At 39.4% G+C, this 20,608-nt stretch overlaps 1 protein-coding gene across 10 annotated transcripts in view; it reads left to right on the forward strand.

Annotated features, from left to right (window-relative positions):
- The window catches only part of LOC122671143 (transcriptional corepressor LEUNIG-like), a 48,670-nt gene that overhangs the window by 23,636 nt on the left and 4,426 nt on the right, over nucleotides 1–20,608 (forward strand). For 6 of the 10 annotated variants that reach the window (XM_043868241.1, XM_043868242.1, XM_043868246.1 and 3 more), the window contains 8 exons: nucleotides 727–1,047; nucleotides 1,165–1,353; nucleotides 1,465–1,710; nucleotides 1,805–1,949; nucleotides 2,105–2,214; nucleotides 2,434–2,583; nucleotides 8,445–8,600; nucleotides 8,726–8,842. In XM_043868241.1, coding sequence (XP_043724176.1) covers nucleotides 727–1,047; nucleotides 1,165–1,353; nucleotides 1,465–1,710; nucleotides 1,805–1,949; nucleotides 2,105–2,214; nucleotides 2,434–2,583; nucleotides 8,445–8,600; nucleotides 8,726–8,842 — 1,434 coding nt within the window. Of the gene's footprint in view, nucleotides 1–726; nucleotides 1,048–1,164; nucleotides 1,711–1,804; nucleotides 1,950–2,104; nucleotides 2,215–2,433; nucleotides 2,584–8,444; nucleotides 8,601–8,725; nucleotides 8,843–20,608 lie in introns of all 10 variants that reach the window. The other 4 variants (XM_043868244.1, XM_043868245.1, XM_043868243.1 and 1 more) reach the window with 3 other exon arrangements.

Raw genomic sequence — 20,608 nt, forward strand, 5'->3', positions numbered from 1 at the left:
TATTCGAAATATTGCATTTTTTCATATTGGACTTGCGTTTCGATTCGGACAGGTCGAGATACTCGAAATATTCGATATCTTGACCAAAATTTCGCGAGTTTTAGTACTATGCTCTCAATATGTCCATTCTGATCACTCCCTATACTAATCTTTTCTCTTTGGCCAAAACCTTGCACCAAATCAACCATGTTTTCCCAGAATTGTAACTTAGTCCTTTCATCCAATCCTACTTGGGGTGTATATGCACTAATTATATTGACAACCTCTTTCTCCAGTACAAGCTTGATGGATATAATCCTATCTCCAAATCTTTGAACATCCACCTCATAATGTAGGATCCATGTAAAAGGTGATTGGCTTGTATTGATCTATCCTATTATTGGCTCTAATTGTATTTGTTCATTGATTGGGCCTATGTTACTAAGGTTTGCGTCACTGTGGGAAACCCCAGTGAGGAAAAATGTTGACATTTAATTGTTTGTGTTATTTATAGCCCAGTGAACAGTGATTAATGCTTGTTATAACCATACATAGTACTTCACATAACATTTCATAATGTTGTGGCAAATATGCAATTTGTTATGACATTTAGGGATCTGTTATTTGGTTTTTTCGATATATGTTTCACCGATTGGTCTCACTAGCCTCTGTTTTACTACAACCGAATACATTATCAAAATCCAGTGTTGCTTATTTTTCTGCTTTACCTTCCCTTCCTTTCTATAGGGGCTTGAGCCGCTTCGTTCTGGGCTTCTTCAGCAGCAGAAATCTTTTATACAATCCCCCCAACCCTTTCATCAACTTCAGTTATTGACACCACAGCAGCAACAACAGCTTTTGCTTCAGGCACAGCAAAATTTGGCATCACCATCTGCCAGCGATGTTGATAGCAGAAGACTTAGAATGCTCCTTAACAACAGTCGGAATATAGTTCTTGGGAAGGATGGCCATTCCAATTCTGTTGGTGAAATAGTTCCAAATGTTGGATCACCAATGCAAACTGCATGCCCAGTTCTGCCACGTGCTGAGACAGAGATTCTTATGAAGGTATTTTTTCCTCTGCCGTTCTCTCTTTGAAGTTGTAATTTTTAATCTTTTAGTTTTGTGCTAGTTCTCCCATCTGAAGGCCACAGCTTCCTTGCATTATTTTGTTCTATTTTGTAGAAAATAGCTCAGATACAACAGCAACAACAGCAGAGTAGCAGTCAACAGCAGCAACAGCTTCAGCAGCATGCACTTTCAAGTCAGCAATCTCAAAGTTCAAACCATCATCTCCACCAGCAAGACAAAATGGGTGGTGCTGGCAGTGTCACTGTGGATGGCAGCTTGTCAAATTCATTTCGTGGAGATCAGGTCTGTCAATTAGATGGCTACATAAATATATCGTTTCTACGCCTTTGGCGTTCCTTTGATCATTTCTGTAAGGTTAGATTTCTAACACAGTTGTTCTTAATTAATTTTAAGGCTTCAAAAAATCAGAGCGGGCGAAAGAGAAAGCAACCTGTATCATCTTCTGGGCCTGCCAACAGTACAGGAACTGCAAACACGGCAGGACCTTCCCCAAGTTCTGCACCCTCAACACCATCGACTCATACCCCAGGGGACGTGATCTCAATGTCTACTTTGCCACACAGTGGAAGTTCCACCAAGCCTTTGATCATGTTTGGCTCTGATGGAACTGGAACTCTAACATCTCCATCAACTCAACTGGTGAGCAGATTTTATTTTTGTCGGATTCATGTGCGTCTTCAAAAAGAAAAAATATTACTTGTTCACAATTCTCATTAGCACTCCATTTTGACAGTGGGATGATAAAGATCTTCAATTGCAGGCTGATATGGATCGATTTGTGGAGGATGGTTCTTTAGATGACAATGTTGAGTCGTTCCTTTCTCATGACGATACGGACCCCAGGGACACAGTTGGACGTGGTATGGATGTCAGTAAAGGTGCGATGATCCCTTTTTTACAGTGCCTGTGATTCCAAGTCGGAGTCTATGATATTAACCTGAGTCTTGTAATTTAATTTATCTTTTGTTACTGTATTCTGTTTGTAATCACATGAATTTGCCCTGAGGCTATTGGATCTGTGTTTAAAAACCAGGGTTCACATTTACAGAAGTTCGCCACATTCGAGCAAGTACAAGTAAGGTCGTATGTTGCCACTTTTCATCTGATGGAAAACTGCTTGCTAGTGGTGGGCATGATAAGAAGGTATATGTGCAAAGTGGGTATACTGTTTTCCTTCAATTTAATTATATTAATTTTAAGTAGCCAGTATGAGACACAGTAAGTGACAGTTGGCTAAAAGTTAAAGGAAGTGGTTAAGAGTATCTCCTCATGTTGCTGGGGGGAAATTACTGCCGGTTAAAATTGAACATTACTATTTCTAGAAGGATAATGTCAATTGGTCCTGATGATTTTGTAATGCAGGCTATATTGTGGTACACGGATTCTTTAAAGCAAAAGACAACACTGGAAGAACATTCTTTGCTGATAACTGATGTTCGTTTCAGTCCAAGCATGCCACGTCTTGCTACATCTTCTTTTGACAAAACTGTCAGGGTTTGGGATGTTGACAATGTTAGTGGAAAGTTTTCTTTATCGTTACTCATCCTGATTATCCATTGATTAATTATTTGTTTCTTCCTGAAGTACTGTTGGTATTTGTAGTACTCTTCCTGTATATTCTCGCTTTAGAATCTAATATAAATCATCAAGTTTTAGTATTTAGGACATCATCTTGCAGTCATATTTTGACAATGATTTTCCTAGATAATGTGCCCCCTAAGTTCTTAAAGTTATTGATCAGATGGGCTGAAAGCATTATCAGTTCCATAATGGCTTTTGCTCCGTTACTGGATAAGCGGACACAGGTATTAGACTCGCTATTTATTAGCCTTTAGTTTTGTGAGAATTATCAATTATAGAGGACACTTGTTCAACAGAGTTTGGTGGCGTAATACTTCATGAGTTGTTTGAAATATAGTATCACAGTAAGGAGAAGAGATAGAAGATAAGAGAAAAGAGGAAAAAGAGCAGTGGGAAGCTGAGGTGTGTTGATCAATTCACGCTCCTTCAGTCCAATATGCTTCTAATAGTGTTTTGAAGACTGGCCCTATAAATACAAATATATACTCCTTGTATCCCTGTTACACTTGTATGACCAAAACCTTCTCCTACAGATACTTCAACAGTATATATATTTTATTATATTATCCCATTTGTCTGTTCCATTGACAGTCACAGTTAATTTCATTCAGATGTGTTACATCTATGAGAAATAAATGTGATTGACATGCATTCTTTGTAAATGATGCAATGCCATGGTTCATCTCAAACAAACCGAGACCTTTATATCTTTTACTTGTGTGAGGATGTGTGATTGTGTGAAGACCAAACTCCATGGTCAACCTATTGATTTTTAGGAATGAATAAGGCATATTTTAGTTTTGTGTGTGTGTGTGTTTTAGTTTTATTGGTATCCCTTTAGATGTAAGATTCGGATTGTGAAGATAATTTAGGTATAGAGCAGTTAGAGAGTTGGGGGAAGATCCTTTCTATTCCATACATAGAGAATTTTCCGACGGGGTCAGGCAGTGTCCATCCATTGTAGGTTGTCATTCATTTTTTCCTGAAATTAATAAAATAAAAGGGTGTCACAGGATCCTGGAATCTTAGGCTTAAAGCTTTTTCTTTTCCCTTTTTTTATCCCGAGGAAAAAAGTATGGTTGGATAGATTTTATGTAATTAAGTCTGCTAGTTTTCCATCATACCTTGTTTAAAACATTCTGCTTGGTTCTTTCTAACAGAATGAGATCTGGCTTTGATAGTTAGAATTTCTTGCTCGTCCACCCCCACCGACAAATATGGCCTGATACCGGAAAAGTTATGAATTTATTTTGTTACTGATTTCATTATTCATATGCATGCTGCAGCCTTTGAGATTGGGGGATGCTTCTCTTTTCTTTTTTAACTGTTTTGATAAGTGAGATTGTGGGTTTCTTGTTCTCATCTTTGTTTACAGTGGAAATAGGTGCCTGTTTGTGGTAAAACTGCTACGAGCACAAAATATATAGGTGCTATTGGACACTTTGTTAGTTTCTGAAGGACTAAAATCCAATACTTAGTGGGTCCTGAACAAGTCTACATTTTTTAAAACTACTACATGGGAAGACCTTAAGTACCTGTTTTACTCCTATGCATTCTTTCGACCAAGATACTTCCATGCTTGAGGACTATTGTTTGTGTCTGTTACATGCAAGATGATCTGAAAATAAAATAAAATAAAAAAGAAATAATAGGGATTGAAAGAGAGGAAGAGAGAGATAAATTTGGGGCTTTACAGACGAAGCCGGGCGTCTGGCTTGTTGGGAGGTAGCCGGCTTCTCTCAAGATAAACTCAAGATAAGTTTCAATTTTCCAAAGTCTACTTTCTATTTCTTGTCATGGCATCGCCATATCGTCGCCATGGCATCCTGGCGCTGGAGGTCTGTGCATATCGACCTACGCCATGGCGTCCTGTCTCTCTTTCCCTCTTCGATTTCTTCTTCCTGCCTCTCTTTCCCTCTTCGATTTCTTCTTCTTTAATTTTTTGTTTCTTCCCCAACCTTAGACCCACTCCTTGCTTCCCAAAATCTCCTATTTTAGCCTTGGTTTAGTAACCTGCAACTAAGACATCCGCCAGATCTGATTTTAGATCTCACCAGTCGGTTGCCAGTAGAATTTTGGGGCTATTTTTCGTTGGGATCGGCAGACCTTGGTGCTGCGATTTTGTTCCAGAAATTGCAGGGAGAATCGTCTTAATAAGGAGTTTCCTCTGCTGGAACTACTCCAGTTCACCGCCTCTCTGCCTCTCTTTCTATCGTGTTATTGCAAGGTTGAAGAAGACATTAAGTCTTTAAAATTGCAAGTAAGGACAACTTATATTATTTATATAAAACCCCTTATATTCTCTATTGCTATTCTGTTTAACCCATTCAGTTTTCTCTTTAACTCCATTAAATTACAGTTCTGCCACTCCTTTACAACTTTAGATTAATTACAATTCTGCCATTGCTCTTATAAATCTTGATTTATCTACTAGTTTGCCAATCAACTTTGCCATTCAACTTTGGATTTAATTACAATTCTGCCATTGCTCTTATAAATCTTGATTTATCTATTAGTTTGCCATTCAACTTTGCCATTCAACTTTGGATTTAATTACAATTCTGTCATAGTCAACATGATCGCCATGGCAATGCCATGGCGGGCGACGTGTCGATGTATCGATTAGATACCCCTCCACCGACTTGGATCGCCATGACGCCGTGACAACTATGCTATTTCATCATTCGCAAATAAATACACGTAGAATAATTGGTTATCACAACTACCCACTCCTACAACTTCTACATTTTTTCTTCAATTCATCAAGTTGCTAATAACTAATTACACACTTACTACTAATTTGCTATTTAATATTAAATAAACTTATTACTACTAATTTACTACTTAATATTAATTAACTATTAAATAAGATACACATGAAGTACGTAACAATCCTTCCCCCTAAAATTGGTCTTGTCCTTTAGACCATTAAATTACAAATAAAAATTTAAAATAATTCCACCCGGATCCCAAATCTTGTTGGCGAAATTCCCAAGTTGCTTCCGTCGATTGCCAATGTTACACCCACGAACTCGTCGGTTCAACAATACTTGGAGAACCTGATGAAAATCTCGTACATACCCGAGACGGTCAATCTCTGTTGAACAAATCGCTTCCATCCAGCCGTTAAACAGAGGAGGATACACCGGTATAGATTTGGGACGGTCGATTTCCTCTGCCATGCCTGGCTCTGATTCCATTTGTTACATGCAAGATAATCTGAATATAAAATAAAATAAAATAAAAAAGAAATAATAGGGATAGGAAGAGAGGAAGAGAGATAAATTTGGGGCTTTACAAACGAAGCCGGGAGTCTGGCTTGTTTGGAGGTAGCCGGCCTTTCTCAAGAGAAGTTTTAATTTTCCAAAGTCTCCTTTCTATTTCATCATTCACAAATAAATGCACGTAGAATAGTTGGTTATCATAACTACTCACTTCCCACTCCTACAACTTCTCCTACATTTTCTCTTCAATTCTTCCGGTTGCTAATGACTAATTACACACTTACTACTAATTAACTACTTAATATTAAATAAACTTATTACTACTAATTAACTACTTAATATTAATTAACTATTAAATAAGATACACATGGAGTACGTAACAGTGTTCCACATTGAAGATTTATGTTGCTATCTTTGCATTAAGAGGTGTATATTAAAATTCTTTCTGTTCTCTAAACATGATAAACACGTGATCTCATTAGCTAACACATGATCTTGTTAAGCAACCTAATGCAGCTGGCCAACTGAGATACCATATTAGGATTCAAAGGTCAGATTGGCTGCTCCACAAGCCAAGATATAGGCTATTTTCCTGACAAACCAGGGGCTGAGAAGCTTGCTGGTTTGTATGTTCCAGCAGGTTGTGATGCAGAAAATTAGGGGCTGCTGCCTAGGGAAGAAAGTAGATCGATAGCAGGGAGAACAGAGGTGTGATTTGCAGAGAAGGGGGGGGAGTAAACAGTACCATGAACAGTGAAGGAGAGTTGATTACATGTTCATTCATAAGAGAGGGGTGATTACATGTATGATCAATCAATAATAAAAATAGAACCCTCCTAATATCTAGTATCCTAAAATAAGCAAAATCACTTAGAAATTACTATTAGGACTCTTAACTTGCTAACAATTTAAACCTCTAAAACTGAAACTAAATCTAAAGGGATTCTGCTACTTGAGACAAAGAGAACATCTAAAAAATGAGCCTCATAACATTCCTATTACAGCTATTATTAGATAAATCCTAAATTAACCTCTAATGAGCCCTACCACTTATTAAAATTTTTATTTTCGCATACCCTTTTAGACACCCATTTTGTGCCTTGTAATTTAGTCCATTACAAATTAAACCCAAAGAATTAAAAACCCATTACCCAATAGATAATAAAATAGGACCAATTATTGGACGGTCCTGCATTATTCCCCCTTGGTTCCAAAACCTCGTCCTCAAGTTTTTAAGCAGTTGAAGATCTTCAACCATGATCAGCAGCAACCATACTCCTTGACCCTAAAGTTGACAATCAACACACATTCAGATGAAAGAAAATCAGTGATTTAAGGTTCGTTGTTGTAGACATAAGTTGAAAACATGAACTCAACTTTATCAATAATTGGGAGATCAACCAGTTCATTCCTTGTTGACACAAACTTTCACAGGTTGCTCTTGCACATCCCCATGTGTCACTCCTTCCTCGAACATCTGTAGCTCTTGTTCTTGCTTTTCCACCCACTGTTCAACGAATGATGTCAGCTTGTCAAAAGAAGCTTTTGTATGTTTGGGATTGGGACCTGTTTCTCTTTGAAGCTCTTGCTTCTGTTACTGTGACTACTATTTATGGAAAAATTGACTATCTATCCCAGCAGCCCTGCTCCGGCTAAATACCAAAACATCTCCTTCGAGCTTGTAGTGGCTGAATTCTTAGTTGGTCAAGTTTTTGCCGAGACTTGTCAAGATTCTCTCCAACCTTTCGCAAGTACTCTTGCACAACTTTAAGTTCTTGACAAAAATCAAACATGTCATATGGATTCATCATTCATGGTATAACAGCCAGATATGGGTAGGCTAGGTAGGCTTTGATGTGTTGCATAGGGAAAAAGCAGATTAATAGTAGGGAGAATAGAGGTGTGATTTGCAGTTAAGAGGGAGAGTAAATAGTACCGTGAAAAGTGAAGTACCGTAAAAAGTGAAGAAGAGGGGTAGAGGAAAAGAGACTTTGAGGGAGAAAAGAGGAAGCCTTCTGATCTAGACAATCCATATTCTATATTCCATTCATATGTGAGGGAGGGGTAATTACATGTATTTAAATATCCATTAGTAAGAAAAAGAAAATAGAATCCTCCTAATGTTTGCTATCCTAAAATAAATAAACTTAGACAATACTATTAGGATGCTTAACTTACTATACTACTAAAACCCCCAAAACATAAACCTAATGAAATAGGACTTACTACTTAAGACAAAACTAACAACTGATGAACGAGCCTCACAAGAACCCTATAACAATTACTATTAAGTAAGTCCTAAACTAATCTCTAATGGATCCCACCATTAGTTAATTTTCGTACACCTCTTTGCTCCTCCACTTTTGGGCCTTATGATTCAGCCCATTACAAATAAAACCCATACCCATTAGATATTAAAATAGGATCAATTTTTAGATCGGTCCTGCATTAATACCTATCGGTGCAGTAGTTGTGAAATCACATGGATTTTGGTTTCTTTCTGTCTGTCTTTGTGATAGGTAACATGTTGAATAAACTCTTGATGTGATGTATAATTTCATTGTGCAGCCAGGATATTCACTCCGGACCTTCATGGGACATTCTGCTTCTGTCATGTCATTGGACTTCCACCCAAATAAAGAGGATCTTATCTGCTCGTGCGACGGTGACAGTGAGATACGATATTGGAGTATCAAAAATGGTAACTGTGCTAGAGTGTTCAAGGTATGAAACAGCGACTGGTTATGAGGTTAATTCTGGAACATCATGTTAGTTTGTTTGGTGGTTTTATTTAAAATGTCAATGATTTCTGTGGTTATTAGGTTTTAAGCTTTGTGTGTTTTATGCAGGGTGGCACAACCCAGATGAGGTTTCAACCCCGTGTTGGAAGGTATCTTGCAGCTGCTGCTGAGAATGTTGTATCCATACTGGATGTTGAGACTCAAACTTGCCGGCATTCACTACAGGTTTGTATTTTTTTAATAGGTATCTACAGGTTTGTTATTAGTTTCCTAGCCTACTTGAGACCAAAACAAAGGGAACACATGTGAGAACTTGCATGAAGGAAATACAATTTATACTCCTGGGGCACCTTATCTTTTGGCACAGTTTGCCAAAGATTCTACCTGATCTCTGCTGCCAGAGCATCCTAGAGAAGAATTCCTATAGTTTAATGAACCGTTGGATCAGTTTTGTTGTTTGGCAGGCATCACATTACAGGAAATCAGTTATTTCATTCTCTTCTGGGTCTATTTTGGACGTTCAAAAAATTTTGTTTTGTATGATTTTTATTGGTGCGTCAGGTAGGCAGCTGGCACCGTATTATATTCAGTCAATCTCTTGCTTGGATCCTATTTTCTTTTGAGTGCTTTTATTATTCTTTTAAGTACCTTTTATATATTCTTTTGAGTACTTATGTACTTTTATTTTGAGTTTCATGTCCTATCGACCATAAGGGTTCTTGTACAATGGACAAGTGCTAGTAAAGAATATAGTCAAAAAGCGTAGGATTAGATTAGCTTCTTGAAACATTAGTTCCTTAACGGATAAGAGTATGGAGCTGATAGATGTTATGAGGAGAAGAAAGATTAATAATACCTGTATTCAAGAGATTAAATGGAAGGGTAAACAAAGCTAAGGTGTTGGACAGCTTTAAAATTTGGTATATGGGAGACCAAAGTAATAGAAGTGGAGTGGGGATTGTCATGGTCCCGTGGATACAGACCTTAAGAATGTTGTGGTGGATGTCGACTGATTTGGAGATATGATTATATCCATCAAGCTGGTATTGGAGAAAGAGGTTGTTAATATAATCAGTGGTTACACACCTCGAGTAGGATTGGATGAATGTAGTAAGATACAATTTTGGGAACACATGGATGGATTAGTGCTAGGTTTTAGTCAAAGAGATGAGATTATTATAGGGGGTGATCTGATTGGTCATGTTGGGAGAGATTGTAGAGGCTATGGAGGCATTCATGGAGGCTGTGGAGTTGCGGAGAGGAATGAGGAGGGGACCTCAATTTTAGACTTTGCGGTAGCTTACAATTTATCCACTGTGAACACCTTTGAAAAGAAACGAGCATTCGTTTACCTACCAAAATGGACATCATACCAGCCAAATAGATTTCTTCTTAACAAGAAGGTCCGACAGATTGTTCTGTAAGGACTGTAAGGTTATACCTGAGGAGAGTCTAACCACTCAACATAGATTGGTGGTCCTGGATATTGCCTCCCCTTGCAGATTTGTTAGATAGGGGAACCTATGTTCCCTAAGATAAAGTGGTTGAGATTAAAAGGAGATTTCTTGATTTCTTTTATGGTTAAAGTGGTCTGATGGAATATTTGGGGAATTGAACTTGTGTCAGTGAGACACAGGTCCTCTAAATTTATAATATTATAATGAAAGTACAAGTTCAATAATACCCTTAGGGCAACATAGACTAAACCCTACTGGACTATTATACCCTTGTACCCATATGACAACACTCCCCCTCAAGTTGGTGCATAAATATCAACCATGCCCAACTTGCTAACAACTAAAACAAAGTTTTTACTAGGTAAACCCTTAGTAAGTAGATCAGCCAGGTCTCCTGAAGGAACAAATGAAATACACACAAGACCTTGTTCGAGTTTCTCCTTGATGAAGTGACGATCAATCTCCACATGTTTGGTGCAGTCATGTTGAACCGGGTTGTGGGCAATGCTGATCGTAGATTTACTATCTGAGTAGAGACGCATGGGCAACTCAGGTGAAACTTCAAGATCCTAAAGTAAACCCTTCAACCAATGTAACTCACAGATGCCATGGGCCATGGCTCTAAATTTTGCTTCTGCACTAGAACGAGCCACAATCTCCTCCAATTGACAAGGTTGTCACCAACATAAGTGCAGTAGCCAGAGGTAGACCTCCTATCATTAGGACAGCCTGCCCAATCAGCATCTACGTACAATGCGAAGGTGATTGTGAGGTGAGATAAGAACACCTTTTCCAGGGGCAGCCTTCAAATAGTGCAATATCCGATACACTGCATCAAAATGAGTTGAATGGGGATCATGCATATACTGACTCACCATACTCACAGCAAATGCAATGTCTGGACGTGTATGAGACAAATAAATGAGTCTCCCAACTAGCCGCTGATAGCTGGTCTTGTCAACAGGTTCTCCTTCCTTACTTCGAAGATGAGAATTAGGCTCTAAAGGGGTGTCAACCGGCTTGCAGCCCAACATTCTTGTATCAGTCAATAGGTCAATGGTGTATTTCCTTTGAGAGAGCGAAATACCCTTTGCTGAATGTGCTACTTTTATACCCAAAAAATATCTCAATTTCCCTAAGTCTTTGATTTCAAACTCCTTGTCCAAGAACTGCTTTAACGAAGAGATCTCTTCAATACTACTCCCAGTGATAACAATATCATCTACATAAACTCTCAAAATAGTGACATGTGTAGGAGTTCTCTTGATGAAGAGAGTGTGATGGGCATTGCTTTGCTTGAATCCGATTGACACCATTGCCTTATGGAACCTCCCAATCCATGCCCTGGGAGATTCCTTCAAGCCATACAAGGCACGATTAAGTTTACATACCTTCCTCTGAGTCTCTTGAGAAGCAAAACCTGGAGGAACCATGTAGACCTCTTCTTCCAATTCACCATGTAAGAATGCATTTTTTACATCAAGTTGTTGAAGGTCCCATACTTGGTTTACAACATATGACAAAATCACTTTTACAATGTTCATCTTGGCCACTGGTGCAAAAGTCTCCTGGTAGTCGATTCCATAAGTCTGGGTAAATCCTCTAGCAACCAATCGGGCTTTATATCTATCCACAGACCCATTGGTTTTGTGCTTCACAACAAATACCCATTTGCACCCTACAACATAGTTGTCGAGGCGGCAAAACGACCCAAGGTGTTGGAGGGGTGTCTAAGCGCTTAGATGACAAGGCGCCTACCTAGCCTAGGCGACCAATGTGCCCGTGCCCCCAAGTGTTATTTTTTATTTCCCCCCTTTTCTAACATTATTTTTAGTATGCTACAATATATATCTTATATCATAAAAAATCAACATTAAGCCTCCTCAAGTCATAAGAAATCAACATTAAGCCACATTAAGTGACATTAAGTCATCAAAAATAAATATTAAGCCACATCAAGTCATAAAAAATCAACATAGAACTAGAAGACAACAGAATTGAAGAAGCAAGCTATTGGAAGTTTGAAACAATCAAACATACATTTGGTGTATGCTAGTCTCACATTTGGTTTATACTATTCTTAGAAAATATAATCTTATCTATAAGTAATTAAATTGTTCTCGATTTAGAGAAATGTTCTTGTTCTCTAAGAAGTTTGACTAGTCAGATAATTTTATTTTTAAACGAGACTTTTAGTATTAGGTTGAGCACACAACCAGCTTTCCACCAAATCCAAAATTGCTTAAATATGATTTATATTGAAGAAGTTATGTTCCGGTCAAACCTTATTTGGTTTGCGCGAATGTTATCAAAATTGCTTAGAATGAAAATATTTGTTTAGATATCAAAACAAATGAATATTTTACTGCACTTTTGGTTTTTAGCAATTTTTTACCATATTAAGATTTATAGAATTTTTAGATTTGAGAAAAACCTCAGCATTAGAAAGTTGAAAATTTTAACTATCGTAGAAAATCCAGTTTTTGTTCTTGAATTGGGGGGGGGGGGGGTTGACTTTTTTATCCTTTTGGAAATTGATTTTTTTAAAACTATTTTTATTGGATTCAAATAGGGGGGTATTTGCTTATTTATGAATAATATCTTAAGTAAATGAAATACCAAATATAAAAACATTTACTTAAATAATATTTGGCATAAATAAGGGCCAATACCCGGTTCAGTACCGAAATAAAACCAGTGCAAGGCGCCTTGCAATAAGGCGGAGGTCACCTAGGCCCCAACAAAACCGCCTGGACGCCTAGGCGGCGCCACCTTGACAACTATGGCCTACAACTTTCTTCCCTGAAGGAAGAGGAACCAGATTCCATGTATTATTTTTCCCAAGTGCTTGCATTTCTTCATTCATAGCTTCTTTCCATTGAGAATGAGCCAGTGCTTCCTGCCATGTGTTAGGAATAGAAACAGACGATAGAGAAGAAACAAAGGCATGAAAGGAGGGAGACAGAGAGTCATAGGACACAACATTAGAGATAGGATGTTGAGTACAAAACCTTTTTGGTTTTCTAACAGCAATGGGTAAATTAAGGGATGAATCATTAGAAGAAATAGACTCACCATACACATTTGGAACACGTGGTTGACCTGAATTTGGGATGTCCGATTGGCGAGGAGAGATGATGGTTGTCTTAGTATTTTGCACTTTATTTTTCTTCTTTCGAGTACGAACAAACACCTTCAAAGGAGAAAGAAGCTTTCCCTGAACCGTGGGCTATGGTGGCTCCCCCAGAACTGTGGGCTATGGTGGTGGCTCCCCCTAAACCGTGGGATGGAAAGGAGCAGGTTCTTCTTCTACTCTTGGTTGCTGCTCTTAACTAGTAATACCATCAGACATTTCAATGTCCTCTTCCAACATAGGCAGCTCCATGGGGGCAATCATAAATGGCACCTCTTCACTTGAAGACCCAAACTCCCCTTGAAGAGGTGCAGAGTAGTATGGTATAGCTTCTTGAAAAATCACATCCATGGTAACAAACAACCGGTGGGATGGAGGATGGTAGCACTTGTAACCCTTCTGTGTAGTAGAGTATCCCAAGAAGATGCATTTAATGCCTCGTGGATTAAGCTTGCCATGCATGTGGTGATTGCGAGCAAAGGCAACACACCCAAACACTTTATGAGGAACAAAAATGAGGAAGAACCCATAATAAGATTAAGAGGACAGCGACCATCCAACATACAAGATGGTAACTGATTTATCAAATAAGCACCCATTAACACCGCATCGGCCCAAAAATATGGGGGAACATGCATAGCAAACATCAAAGATCGAGCAATTTTCAACAGTTGTCAATTTTTTCTTTCTGCAAGGCCATTCTAGACTGGGGTGTCAACACAACTGGTCTGGTGTATAATCCCCTCATCAGAAAGATAGGATTGAAGATCACCAACCATGTATTCCCGTCCATTATCCGTTCTCAGAATTTTAATCTTGACATCAAACTAGGTTTGCACCATCCTATGGAAGGTCTTGAAGCAATGAGAGACATCACACTTTTGATGAAGCACATACACCCAAGTAGTACGACTAAAGCAATCAATAAATGTCTCCGCCTGAAACATCAGAATGAATAACACCAAAAGGAATTAAGCTTCTATTATCAGAAATAGGAAATGAATGTCTAGTTTGCTTTGCCAAAGTGCAAGCATCACAAATAAAACTGTCAGGATTACTCTGTTTCAATAAAGAAGGAAAAAGCTTAGATAAAACTCGAAGGGTGGATGGGCGATGCCACATGTGAAGCTTAGATAAAGCACGGGAAGAAGCTTTAGAGAGAGAGAAGCCACAGTAGATAATGCAGATGGACTATCCAACAGATAAAGACCACCAATCATCCTACCATTGCCAATTGTACTACCAGTGTTCAGGTCCTGAAATACACAATAAGAAGGATAGAAAGTCACTTTGCAGTTTAAATCTTTAGTAGACCACTAATAGATAAGAGATCAGTAGCAAATTTAGGGACATGGAGAATGGAAGAAAGAGAAATACTAGGAGAACATTTAATGGACCCTTTTCCTGAAACAGAGGATAAGGATCCATCAGCTACACGAACCCGATTAGTACCTGACAATGGTGAGTACTGAAAAAAGTGTGAGGGTGAGCCGGTCATGTGATCAGTGGCTCCGGAATCAATTATTCAAGAGGTAGGAAAACCATCCGAGGAACATTGGCCATTTGAAAAAAAAACCCTGAGTCATGGGACAGTGGCACAGGGAGAACAGTAGTAGAGGCAGCACTGGCACCGAGAGAAGCTCCAGAAGAAGTCGTCTCCAACCTCGTCATTAAGCGACGGAAGTGAAGAAGCTCATCAGAAGAAAGAGGGGCATCATCGGGTGACTCATCAGATGCCGTATGATGGGTTGCAATTGTAGTCTGTCCATGACCACGACCACGAGTAGGAGGAGGCTTACCATGTAATTTCCAGCAACGATCTTGAGTATGCCGCTCCTTCCCATAGTAGTCACATTTCAAAGGGGGCTTCATAGAAGATGATCCATCGGTCCCACAGGCAAAGGATCCCGGAGTAACAATCCCACGGGAAGAATTGTCAGAGGTGTAAAGGGCATATATTTCCATGGGAATGGTGCGAACCATAGCACTACGACGGCTATCTTCAGAAACGACAATAGCATATGCCTGCTCAAGAGAGGGAAAGGGATCATGATTGAGCACATGAGCCCGAATATGATCAAAATCCATGTTAAGCCCAGCCAAAAAATCACAGACTCGTAGCTTATCTTCCCACTGGCGAAAGGCAATATTATCCGTCTCTCATGTTGCAGTAAATTTCCCATAAAAATCCAAGGTTTGCCAATAACCACACATGGTGTTGTAATTTTTGGAAGGGGATAGATCTTTTTGTTGCAGGTTATGGATTTTGCACCGGATATCATAACATTGGGCATCATTGCCCACCTGAGAATAAGTAGCCTTGGCAACTCTCCATATAGCTGCAATAGAATTAAGAAGAAGATAAGCTTGGGCATTGTTGAGATCAATAGATTGAAGGAGATAAGACATTACCAAGCACTCATCGATATCCCATTGGTGAGAGCAGGACCATCAGCAAATGGCTTCACAGTGGTTCCGGTGAGATGCCCCTTAAGACCACGAGAACCTACAACCAAGGAGCAAGACCGTGACCACATCAGGTAATTATTGCCATCAAGTTTGATAGAATTGGAATGGAACGAAGGATAGTCGCGATCATGCTGCGGGACTACACCTCCGTGTCCGGTAGATATGGTAGACTTGTCTTGGTCCGACATAATTGTTGATTGTTCAAAAATAGGGAACAAAAATCACCACATGTAGTCTTCAAAATATTAAAGGAACGCCTAGATCATTGATGGAGCAAAGAAGAACCCTTGGTGGGAGAAACACCTCACCACCAAGGAAGAAGAAGAAGGTAGAGCAAGTCGGCGGTAAAGGGAGCCGAGAAGAGAAGGCTGAGGAAAGTGGCGGTGGTGGAGGATTGCCGCAAGAGGGAGAGAGGTGGAAGTAAGGTGGAGGTGTTGTGGTGCTTCTGCGAGAGAGAGAGGCGGAAGTGCAACGACGATTGTGGTGTTAATCGAGAAAGAGGAGAGAGAGTGAGAGGTGGCAACGCCTGAATGTTTAGGGTTTCATGAAGAGGTGCAATTCCAAGGACAATTCTTCTCCTTAGCTTTGATTCCATGATGAAATATTTGGGGAATTGAACTTGTGTCAATGAGACCCAGGTCCTCTCAATTTATAATATTATGATGAAAGTACAAGTTACGATAATATCCTTAGGGCAACACAGATTAAACCCTACTGGACTATTATACCCTTGTACCCATATTACAACATGGTCAAACTAGGAAAGTGGAACCCTGAAGGCGACACTAGTTCAATGTGGAATGAGATGGTGGCTTGTATTAAGAAGGTTGTTAAAGAGGTACTAGGGGAATCGAAGGTAAATGTCATGCCCCTAGGGAGTCTTTGTGATGGGATGATGAGGTCTAAGCAACCATTAAGACTAATAAGTTTAGTTGTAAGAGAAGGCGGAGGAAAGTGGCAGTGGTGGAGGGACTGCCGCGAGTGGGAGAGAGGCGGAAGCGAGGTGGAGGTGTTGTGGTGCTTCCGCGAGAGAGAGGCGGAAGTGCAGGGCGGTTGTGGTGTTAGGCGAGAAAGAGGAGAGAGAGTGAGTGAGGTGGCAACGCCTGAATGTTTAGGGTTTCATGAAGAGGCGCAATTCCCAAGGACGATTCTTCTCTTTAGCTTTGATACCATGATGGAATATTTGGGGAATTGAACTTGTGTCAATGAGACACAGGTCCTCTCAATTTATAATATTATGATGAAAGTACAAGTTACGATAATATCCTTAGGGCAACATAGACTAAACCCTACTAAACTATTATACCCTTGTACCCATATTACAACATGGTCAAACAAGGAAAGTGGAACCCCGAAGGCGACACTAGTTCAATGTGGAATGAGATGGCGGCTTGTATTAAGAAGGTTGCTAAAGAGGTACTAGGGGAATCGAATGGTAAATGTCTTGCCCCTAGGGAGTCTTGGTGGTGGGATGATGAGGTCCAAGCAACCATTAAGATTAATAAGTCTAGTTGTAAGACATGGCAAAGGACTAAGGAGGTAGAAAATCTAAAGAGTTATAAATCAGCCAGAAAGGAAGCGAAGAAGATTGTAGGGAAGACAAGGGCGGGGAAATATGATGATCTTTATAACAATTTGAACACAACGGAAGGGGAGAAAGCTATCTATAGAATAGCAAAGGCAAGAGAAAGGATGAGAAGGATGAAAGTAGGCAAGACACCAGGCCCAGACAACTATGGTCTGAAAGAAGCTTTATGAAGGATGAAAGTAGGCAAGAGTGCAAGACACCAGGCCCAGACGTAGTCCCAATCAAAGTGTGAAGATCCTAGGAATGTGTGGTTTAGCCTGGCTAACCATGCTGTTTAACAAGATTTTGAGTACAAAGAAAATGCTAGATGAATGGAGGAGAAGCATTGTGGTCCCGATTTACAAAAATAAAGGTGTTATTCTGAGCTGCCAAACTTGTAACTATTGCAACAACTACAACTCAGCCTTATCCCAACTACATGGGGTCAGCTACATGGATGCTTCCCCTCAAATCAGCTCTATTCGAGGTCATACTTAATACAAGGCCTAAACTATGCATCAGGAAAACAAATCAAAATCTGACTCTAAAAGCCTCCCCCAATTGCAGGCTGTTTTAAAGCGTCCTTATCTGATCACATAACTAAGAAAAGATGGCCCATCTTGACTGAAATTTAAGAACCTAGTTCCAGCCTAACTAATGATTGCAATGTGAATGAAACAAAAAGGGGAGAAATAGAGCTGCTAAGAAAGCCTCCACGATCTGGACAAACTGACCTGATTCAATGAACCATGGCACAAAGTAGTCCATTCGATCAGACCAGGTTTTTTTGGTCCTGTTCTGGTTCAATCTTGGTTCAGGCTGACCCAGTTGACAGACTTGGTTTGTTTCTCTGCTATTCTTCCTCTTCTATTATTCTGAACTGCATCACTACCACACTGCCAGTAAAGCACCAGTACACAAACTTGGGCCAGAAACTTATTCCTGGATCATGAAGTAAATCAGGTCTAGGAAACCTGCCTTTGAGGTTAGTCTCTACCCACCACACTTCTCCACAATACTGAATCTTATCACCATTAACCAAGGAAGAAACAAGGGGAGCAAATTATGAATACTCTTCCTCAACACCCTAAAGACAACAACAAGAAGAAGAAGAAGAAGACTTATCCCAACTAAATGGCGTCGGGTACATGGATCCTTGCCCTCCAATCAGCTCTATTCGAGGTCGTACGTGATACAAGGGCTAATCTATGCATGTCTTTGCTCACCACTTCTAAGGTCATTTTAGGTATGCCCTTGGCTCTTTTAGTTCCTTCAATCTGAATCAAGTCACTCTAAAGATCATTGTTGGAGGGAAAACAGAATCACACTTCTCCCTGGTCAAACCACAAATAGATCAAATCATTATGTGCCAAAGCACCTCTTGTTCCCCTGGGAACCTCCAAAGCCAAAGATAGTGTTAAGGCAAAAAATGCCATGAGTACAATATGTGATTTTTAATGGCTTTTATGTTTTGGTGATTACAATCTAGTTGTTCAAGTGCTTTAATGAGTATACAGGTTCCAAGTAGTGTTAAGTATGTCCTTGAGCCCAAGCATCAAATTGGAAGATATCAAGCTGCTCAAGAGACTTTGTCGTGGAGTGGTAGAGCACAAACTTGAAGATCAAGTCAAGCCATCCATGAGGATTCATGATGTAGATAAGTCACCACTTGGAGAGCTTATTTTATTGAAAAAAAGCTTTGGGTTGGGTTATGTAGGTGTTGGGATTTTAATCTCATGCGTTTACTTTGTAATTTGCCAATTTAATGAGCCTAAATTATGGTTAGAAAGTAGGAAAATGGGATTTGCTTCATTAGTTTAGTTAGAGTCCTATTTTGAGTATGCTTTCTTTATTATTTGACTTTCCTAGTCAATTTAGGTTACTTTATTAGTTAAGGATTAGGTTAGGCCTTTTCTTTTTAGTGTCTAAGCTTATTTCTGAGTCTTCTATATAAGTTTGTAAGGGCGGCTAGCATTGTACACATATTTGAATGAATAGAAAAGTTGCTTATGCAATGTTGAAATCCTGAGATAGGATAGGTGAGAGGCCTAGAGTGAGATGCCCATTCCATTCCCCCATTCCCCCATTCCCTTCCACCGGTTCTTGATCCGAACCTAATTTTGTTCAAATCGATGTCAAGAGTGCTATAAGCTGCTGGGATTTTTTTCAACTGATTGTCACATCGATTTCTTGAAGATTACCACATCAAGATCATTACTGCTTCAACATGTTACAAATTTGTGGGTTTTATTTGTTACTTCAACCAATGAGATTGTTCCCTCATTTGAGTTCCCATTGTTCTCTTGGTTTCTTCATATGATTTTTTATTTATCGGAAGGTTTTCTATTTTATCCTGCTTGGGATTAGACCTATTCTGGTTCTAGTCTTAAATTAATTCAAGCAACTCGAGACAAAATTGGGAGAATTATTGTTGTTTGGTTGAATGTAATTGTATGCTATGGTTTTCATCTTGTATTTATCTAGATGATCTTAGGATGTAATGATCCCCATGTGCTCAGGCTTAGCTTATCACCTATGGACTTAAAATGGAGTACATAAGATAGGTGGTTTATAGTGTAGATTGACCAAGTCAAATTGGACCTAGATGGTTGACATTCATCATGAACATTGACTTTTAGCCCTTTTGGCAACTTTAATGGACCTTATATTGGCTTAGTTGGCATGGTATATGCACCAACTGAAAAATATGTCCAAGTGATATGATTCAAACGTGATAAAGGCCATTTATAGCATTGGTTGTCGATTGAGCAGCCGACCGGCTTTGAGTGGAGTGGTCCACCTGTGAGCATCATAGCGGTCAATCGGGTCATGATCCGCTTATTATTGAAAGCATCTTTAAGCAGACGGACGAGGATCTGATCGACCGATGGAATTCAAGGAGGTGCTCTTCATAGTCTACAAGGCGGCGACTGACCGGCTTTGTATAGCAGTCGACTGGAGTTCAAAAAATTAGATCCGTTGGAGAACATAATGGCTAGTTTTTTTACTGTTGGAATTTGGTCTATAAATAGAGGAATAGCCTGAGTTTCAAAAAAGATTTTTGTGAAAATTGTGTCGAAACTTTGCTCAGTGAAAATATAAAAAATCCATTGCCTATGTGCTTCAACTTGCAAATCTAATGAGCTATCGAGCAAAGATGCTGAGAGCAAAAACTTGCAAATCAAATCAGCCATTGAGCATGAGCCACTGAGCAAAAGAGATTAATATGAGCTTCAACTTGCGTATATGCCTGTAAAAGAGGTAACTTGTGTTTTGGACTTTGAGCCATTGTGTATCGCTTTTTAGTGATTGTGTGGCGAAGGGTATTGAGGCCTTGATTCTTGTGTGTGAGGAGTTTCTCCTAC

The sequence above is a fragment of the Telopea speciosissima genome, chromosome 8 (assembly GCF_018873765.1).
Source record: "Telopea speciosissima isolate NSW1024214 ecotype Mountain lineage chromosome 8, Tspe_v1, whole genome shotgun sequence".
Classification (NCBI taxonomy): Eukaryota; Viridiplantae; Streptophyta; class Magnoliopsida; order Proteales; family Proteaceae; genus Telopea; species Telopea speciosissima.